The 9,138-nt window shown below is 34.2% G+C and overlaps 1 protein-coding gene across 1 annotated transcript in view; it reads left to right on the top strand.

Annotated features, from left to right (window-relative positions):
• Positions 2,680 to 9,138, top strand: part of LOC109845997 — a 12,772-nt gene continuing 6,313 nt past the window's right edge. Inside the window, exon 1 of the mRNA XM_020415222.1 lies at positions 2,680 to 2,937. Coding sequence (XP_020270811.1) covers positions 2,680 to 2,937 — 258 coding nt within the window. The remainder of the gene's footprint in view (positions 2,938 to 9,138) is intronic.

The raw sequence follows: 9,138 nt of genomic DNA, 5'->3' as shown, positions 1-9,138 counted from the left end.
TATAAGCGCCCATATAAGCGATATGGCATGATGGTGAGATGGATTACTTAATGTGAGATGACCATTCTACACTGTTAGATTCAAATTAATGGTTAGATTTAAACTAATAGGTTAATTAATTAATGATATAGCCCCTATACTTATTTAATTTTCCTGTCAAATCTTTTCTAGACCTAACCCTAACCAAAACCCAAACCCAAACCCACACCCTAACCCAACCCAAACTCGAACACTAACCCTAACCCGAACCCTAACATGAACCTGAACCCATTAACCCTCTAACCCTAACCCTAACGAACATGAACCTACTAACCCTAACCCTAACACGAACCCTAATCCGAACCCTAACCTTAACCCTCAATCCGAACCCGAACCTACTAACCCTAACCCTGACCCTAACCTGAACATGAACCCGAACCCTAACCCAAACCGTAACACAAACCCACTAACATAGTCAAATAAGGGTTGATTAAGTTGAAGGAGATCCTATAACTCTCAAAATGTCTGGTTCCTAAGTAAACTATTCTTCTCTACACAAGTAGCAAACCGTAAGAGGGCAGGTTGGGTTCCCCTGTTATTCCTCCGTTGATCAAGTCAATGAGTTAATTGAGTGGAGAAGTAAAATTGAACTGAAGTAGTTCTTAAGCACGACCAGTAGTGAGAATGATCTTACCCTGTAATTGAAAATAGTATCTCTTTTTATAGTAGTGGTAGAAGGGTAAAATGGTAACTTCGGCTAAGTATGGGGTGGCAGCCACATTAGCCTCAGCTTTATAGGTGTTGGCCGACGAGTGGAGAAGATGTCACTTCAGTATTTAATGCAAAGTGATTGGAGGTGTGCGGTGTCGACATGGTCCGATGTGTTATAAAGACTATTGGGTATAGAGGAATGATGGTGCCCATAATACATTTAATGGTATTTATTATGAGGTGATTGGTCATCAGTGCAGTCGCCTTTCTACTCGTTTGGTGGTCAAGAAGAACCACCTTTTGAGTTACCCTCGCAGGGTATCAGCCGATTAGTTGACCGAGTGGAGTGGTTAAGCAGTCGACTCAGCTAAGGGACGACACGTAACGCCTTTCGGGTCATATATGATATATATCTATATAATATAATAGATATATATATATATATATAGTATATATATAATATATATATAATATGTGTGTGTGTGTGTGTGTGTGTGTGTGTGGTGTGTGTGTGTGTGTGTGTAGACACATATACATATATAGCATACATATAAGTGTATATATATTGTGTGTGTATGTATATGGTTGTGTGTGTGTTATATATATAATATATATATATAATATATATATATATATATATATATATATATATAATATATTATATAATTATCATATATATATTATATAATATAATATATATATATATATTATATATCTGTGTGTGTGTGTGTGGTGTTGTGTGGTTGTGTATACACACACACATACATATATACATATAATATGTATGTATATAGTATATGTGTCTATATCATATATACATAATGTATATTATATGTATGTATATATGTATACTGTTGTCTATAATTATACTATATACTATAGATAATATTATAATATATTATATTATAATATATAACCTAATATATAATATCATATATATATAATATATAATATATAGATGTGTGGTGTGTGTGTGGTGTGTGTGTGTGTCAGCATACAACGCCACAGACGAGGGCCAGAAGAGACGTGAGAATCAAAAGTACTGCTGACTATTTTTTACTGCAAGAAAGCCTCCAAATTCTCTCCTGCTTCCTAAAATATTTCTTTATTTATTTATTAAACCAAAAGATAAACATGTTAGACAGCTTCATATCATGTAAAATAACCAAGGAAAAGTCATACTAATGACCAACTCTAGGAAAATAGCATAGTTACCGCGCAAGTCAGGCTGTTCTATTTGGAGCCAAGGCCGTGCCGCGCCCGGGCTTGCCCAGAAACCCGGGCCTGACCGGGTTCACGGCGCCCTAAAGCCCTGGGCCAGTCATCGGCGCTCCGACCGCGCCGGACATGGACGTGGGCCCCGGCCAGGTATCATACGACGCAGGAGCGTCGGCCAGGTCCGCGGCCGGGCCGACGAAAATAGTTATTTTTGTGACCGTTGGCTGGTTGGACCGGGTCGGGTCCGGGCCGGACATTTTCGGACCCAGCCCGGTCCGATCGGCCATAACAACCATATTTTGTCTTTTGACCAAAATACCCCCAAAAATGATAAAAAAAAGGCCAAATTTTGAGGGTATTTTGATCATTTGGATAGACCAAATTTAGAAACAAACATACTAGTTGAAATATCTGCAATCCGGACATGACCGGGCCTGGCCAGGTATCATACCGAGCAGGAGCGGTCAGGCCGGACCCCAGGTCGGGCCGGTGAAAATAGTCATTTTTGTGACTGTTGGCCCGTTAGACCAGGTCGGGTCTGGGTCAGGTTCGGGCCGGACACTTTCGGACCCAGCCCGGTCCGATCGGCCATAACAACCATATTTTGGCTTTTGACCAAAATACCCCCAAAAATGATAGGGTATTTTGATCATTTGCATAGGGGATTGCCTCTATAAATAGAGGGGATTTTATTTGTTTTTCATCCAAAACTCATCTACTTCTCTCTAATACTCTCTAATACTCGTTTTTGCTCTCTAATTCTTCAATCAAATGGCTTCCTCCTTTGATTATGAAGGGCAAATCCTAACTCTCAATCTTGAAATGAGTCATAATACTCCAACTACAGGAGCTACAAGTATTGCTCCTACTCCTACCGATGTTGATCATGACTCTAGTGGCGGAGATTCTGCACCAAGAGCTCCTAAAAGGCTGAGATCTAATGTGTGGAACTTTTTCGAGAAGATAGAAGTCACCAGGGATCAACACAGTAGGCTTCTAACCCAGAAGGCTAAGTGTGGGTTAGCGTGGGTTGTGCGGACATATTTTCCAAGCTCATCATAAGAACGGTACCAACCACCTCAAACACCATTTAGATAAACACAAAAAAGGTTAGGCAATACCTCAAGATGATATCCGATAATCTTTACTCTCCCAATCTTCATCTTCCGACAGTCTCGGTAGTTGGAACTATAACACAGTCCAAGGCAGGAAATGCGTCATCAGGTTTATTATTTTTAAAAACGTTCCTTTTAAATTAGCAGAAGATGATGAATTTGAAGATATGTTTACAGATGGTTTTTATCTCGCATTTAAAAAAATTTCTCGTCAAACTTGTCAACGTGATATTTTAAAATATTATCAGGGGGAACATGCAAAAATAATTTCTTATTTTTAAAGTTTAAACTGTAAATTTTTTTTAACTTCTAATATTTAGATATTTAGAGCAAAAACTGGTTATTTATGTATCACAGCACATTGGATTGATGATAATTGGCAAATATTTAAAAGAGTTATTTCTTTTATTGCATTTGAAGATTCACATAGTAGTATTAATATTATAAATTTAATAATTTAAGAACTTATAAAATTAGAAATTTTAGAAAAAAAATATGATTTTTTTTCACTAGATAATGCAAGTAATAATAATGTAGTTGTTGATCACATCATAACATCTCTGTTATTGTCATGTCATGGTGATTTTTTTCATATTAGATGTGTGTGTCATATTTAAATTTAATTGTTCAAAGTGCATTTAGTGAAATTAAATTCATGTTAGAAAAGGTCAGGACAGTAGCTTATGCTCATATTGCTTCTGAACAAAGAATTAAAAGATGAAAATAATTGTGTAAAAGAAAAAATTTTAAACCTAGACTAACTCCAAAAGATGTTGACCATAGGTGAGACTCTATCTATGCAATGTTAAATGTAGCAATACAGTATAAAGAAATTATAAATAATTTTATTGCTTTCTATACTTCTAATTCTAGCTCTGGTAGTATGCATGGAAAAACTAAGGATGAATGGACAGTTATATATAGTGTAAAAGAGATGTTATAAGTTTTTTATGATGTTACTATGTTATTATCTGGTTGTTATTATCCAACTATTATTCAAGCTCCTTTACAAATTTTAAACATTCAATTTTTTTAATAATTATCGTATGAATAATTATTTTGGAAATATAATTTTTCAAATGGAAAGTAAATTTAATAAGTATTTTAGGTCTATTCCTATTGTTATTGGTTTGGGGGTTCTTATTGATCCATGTTTGAAGGATATTGGTCTTTGAAGTTTGTTAAATTCTTTGTATGGTAGCATGATAATAGACACTGATTGTGGTCAAACTATTGCTGCTCTTACTCATCATAATACTATTAGAAATTATTTTTAAAGATTATATGATGAGTATGTAGGTAGATATGATGTAAGTACACATCAATATACAACTTCTGTTTCTACGAGTTCAAGTCGGGGCAAAGGTATGAGTTTTGATAGGGAATCAATGGTACTAGCTGAGCTAACTTGTGGATCTAGAATTGGATCATCAATGAAAGTTTCTGAAATTGATCAAAATTTAACCGCATCTTTAGTTAAATGTCAAAATAGTAGTTTTAATATTTTACAATGGTGGAAAGTATATGGAACAGTTTCATATCCTATACTTTCCATCATGGCTCGTGACCTACTAACAGTGCAGGTTTTCATAGTAGCTTCGGAACCTACCTTCAGCACAGCATGACGTTTGATCTACGACCACAAGACATCGTTAGATCCATATACCATACAGACGGTAATATGCCTACAAGATTGGTGGAGGTACGAGAAGAGAACGCAAAGTATCGATCGGATGACTGATATTAAAGAAAAATTTAAAGAGTTGAGACTAACAGATAGATATAAAGAGTAGAGATTATTCATCAGTTTGTAATTTTTATTTCTTAGCTGAAAATTTGTGATAAATTATTTTGGAAAAAATTACAAATGATAGTAATATAGATGAGTAGGTGTCAACCTAGTTGGGATGTATTCATCTATTGTGATGTGATGAATTCTAAAATAAATTTATAATTGTAGATGATTAACTGATTATTAATAAAGAAGTTATTTTTATCATTTTAATTTTATAATTTTTTGTATGTGTAAATTATATGTGTAAATTATATAATTACAAGTGATTAATAATATGATTGTTTTTATTAAATTTTGTTTAATTTTTTGCTATGTATTATTAAAAATAAAAAAATAAAAAACAGGCCGGCCCGATGCCCGGCCCGCTCAGGCCCAGGCCCGGGCCAACCGGGTCTGGGCACGGGCCCGGTTTTGCCCGGACTGGACCCTGTTTTTTGGGCGAGGCCGGCCCGTTTGGACAGGCCTACTACTTTATTAATACATTCAAGCCAACAGCTTCGGTGCTCCCAAGCAGTTGGTATAGTTTGTTTCCTTAAAAATCTCTCTCACATCCTAAATTTGAGGGATAAGATGATTGAAAGTAGTTCCACACCCAAAAAAGTAATTTCACTTAGGGCCCGTTTGGATAATGGAAGTATTGGAAGTAAGAAGTAAGTTGTGGAAGTAACTTCCAAAACTATGAAATAGGAAGTAGCGGAAATAGCATTTTTTTTGTTTGTTTCATATATTTTTAGAAGTAATGGAAGTAGAATTTCTTCCTCTTCATTTACTTTTTTTGTTTGGATAATATTTGGAAATATTACTATGAATTAATTAATACATGTTGCTTCCATTTTATTCTTATTTGGATTGTCATTGAAATAGAAATAGAAGTATTATAACACATAGTATTCTTGCTGCAATGATATTGAAACATAATTGATTGCTTGCTGCCGCAATTGTCGGAGACTCGCAGTACAATTTTGCTACTATATATGGCAAAATTTGATAATGAAATATGATTTTTATAACGGGTGCCTATAGGCACTTACTAGAGGATGATTATCTATCAGATTTTGCAAGCTTTATACTTTCTTTTAAAGCATCACATATATTTCTACTATACATGTATCATATCATACTATTTTCTTCTTATTATTGTCTTTATTTCTAATTTATGAATTTCCATTAAAAACAATATTTCCAATTTATGAAGGGGAAAAAAATCTTTTATATATGTCACATGTTCAACAGAAAAGTATGTCGTTCATCAATTTCAATAACAATATTTTTTATATCTACGAAAGCAAAAAATGCATGAACGACATTCATCAATTTTAATAATAATATTTTTTATATCTACGAAAGCAAAAAATGCATGAACGGCATCACTGTCATAATTTTTTTAAAATATTTATAAAAAAGATTTTATGATTACATATCAACTTCCGCCGTAATTATGATTTTGAGAATCTTTTTTCTTTCGTGGACCCCACCCTACATCAACTTCCGCCGTATTTCAGTGCATTTAAAGACGGAAAAATATCAAGGAAATAGAGGTGCCACGTAGACGCCACGTCAGCTTTTAATGAAGTAGCGGAAGCAGTTTTTACAAAGAAACAAACATACATTTTTGCCAAGAAATAGCAGAAGTAGCCTCTACTTCCTCTACTTCTGCTATTTCATAGTTACTTCCGTGCAAACAAACGGGCCCTTAGATAAAAAGGTTATTTTAGGAAGTATAAATAAGAAGATAAATAGGAAGTAGTTAGAATTCTCCAACTAATGAAAAACTCTCGGAGTCTTTATTTTTTTGACGTGGTTTTCTTCTCCAATCCCCTAATTCATTACGCGGATGGCCAAACCTAATGGAATTTAATTTTTGATATGGTCATCGATCCTATGAAATACTTCATACGAGCGTCTTCTTTCTCTAGAGTAGTGAGCTCGAGATCATGAGTGTCGCCACCGGGCCAATCTGACTGGAAATAAATTGTTTTTGCATGGAGGAACTGTAGTATGAGCCCGGCATTAATTGGCTTTCTCTTAGGCCTTGGGAACCTTCATTCGATTAATTTTCAACTAAACAACTGAGATTTTGAATGAACATGATTGCTTTGTTTAAGTTCATCAACATGGTTGATGATCGATTTTCTTCGGATCCAATTTCCTTGTATCGCATTCAATCACATGTTAGATTTCTTGTTGATATCTTTATTGAGGAATTTTCTTAGCGTAATTAACCTATGATTCTATTTAAACGGATTTATACGCGTTTGATGGAATTCTGTGGATGAGAAATTGGTGGATACGAAGAATTTTTTGTTTTTCCAAATTTACCCTTTTTCAAAAATAAATTAATAAACGATTTTAGGAGCACCGAAGCAAAGCCCATATTATTATTCATTGATATATTTTGAACATGTTTGACAAAAGGTCAAGGTGACTTGTAAGCTATTTGGAGATATTTGGCAAATGGCTTATATCGACTTATAAGCCGTGAAAAAAGCTAGAGTATTCTAGCGTATTATTGATAGCTTATAAGCCATGAAGTTGTAAAAAACCATTTTATTCTTTATGATTTCTCAAAGTCAAAGGCCTCTTTTAATAAATCATTGCCAACTCATGTCCTTTTTAATTCATCATTTTGACAGTGAAGAATTGATCTACCTATTTGCAAAACACTTTACTATTAAAAGTAGATTATAATTAATCAAATTTAGCAAATATGTTAAATTATAATGTATTAGGACGATATGCATGCTGAACTAATAAGAGTCGTTTAATTCTCATGAAACTCTCGTCGTACAATGACATGATTATCTCCATTCTTTTCTTCTGTCGGTCATCATCGTCAACCATGGGGAGGACTAGATGCTGGAATTTAGTTGAGAAATGACATAGTTAATCGCGCGTGTTAACCGTGTTATGGAGAATTAGTCATTTATGTATGGCTAATTTTTTTTATTAAATTTAGACTCTGTGATGTCCAAATAAATAAATAAATAAGTGACGAGTATCTAACTTTAAAAGTCTACGAACGGGTAATGATTTTTAATTCAGACATAAAAGCAAAATTAATAGGATAACTTTCACTAAACCCTTTTTGGACGTTTGATAGTTTTAACACCCAAAAAAGTTTTGAAACTACCACTAAACTCCCAAAGCTTTAGAAATTTTAGAAAACCTCCAACATATTTTGATTTTGTCACTTGAGCCCCATAACGACTCCATATTTTAAGTTTCCAAACAAAGAATATCACATAAAAACCATAAAGTGGTTGTTAAGGGATAAGTGAAAAAAAAAACGAAAACCGTTTTGGGGATTTTCTTAGATTCCCAAAGTTATTGGGGGTTTAGTGAGAGCCAAATTCTTTGGGAGTTAAATGCCAAACACCAAAAACTTATCGGGAGCTTTATGAAATTTACCCAAAATAATACCTATGTCTACTCTTGCATGTATTGCGCTTGAAATTGTGTATTAATAGACTTTTTAATCAAGTTAAGTATCTACATAAAATGTGTTACATGTAAAGAAAATTTGCATCTATGATGTAGCTACATAAAATGTGTTGCATATAAAAAGAATTTGCGCCTACTATGTATCAACATACCAATGGATGGATTTCTTTTTCAGACCGACTTTTATGATTTTGTTTGCTTCCTGCAAAACAGAAATATTTCTGACCATCACAGACTGAAGAAAAAAAAAACATCTGTGAAAGGGCTTTTTCCCATGTAATTAATGAGTAAAGTAATACAGAAATTGCAATTTAAAAAATATACATATGCATTGACTACCCCATCTTCGGTTTTTTTTATGAGAAAATTCGGATAATTTATTTCTGAGCCTAGATTTCAATAATTATGCTTGCTTTAGTCACCACACAATCAAGCTAGCTAAGTATATTCTTAATTTTGAGAAAGGATAAATTGCATAAAATCACCCTCTCTCCAATAAATTGAGGGAGGATGAGAACTGTGGTTTCTATCAGAATCAGTCGCATGCGGCAACCGGTTCTGAGCCCTTCAACGGGCAAAGTGGGGGGCAAAACTGTAATTTCACCTCTCATATGAGGGGCTCAGAAGCAGTTGCCGCATACGACTTATTCTAAAAGGATCAGTAGTCGCAGATAAGTACTAATAAAAGAGTAATTGGTTGCTCTGATTTTCTACCAACATCTAAATATATTTTTTATATACTCTGAGTTTATCATCTCCAATATTTTTAGGGCAACATGATTTTTTTTACTTTTTATCGTGTCTTTGATGTATACGGGAATCGAACCTAAGCCCCAACGATGGAGAGAACACGGCCTAATTATGTGACCTACTAGACCG

This window comes from Asparagus officinalis, chromosome 6 (genome assembly GCF_001876935.1).
Source record: "Asparagus officinalis chromosome 6, Aspof.V1, whole genome shotgun sequence".
In the NCBI taxonomy this organism is placed as follows: domain Eukaryota; kingdom Viridiplantae; phylum Streptophyta; class Magnoliopsida; order Asparagales; family Asparagaceae; genus Asparagus; species Asparagus officinalis.
This window is presented reverse-complemented; position numbering and strand designations above follow the sequence as displayed.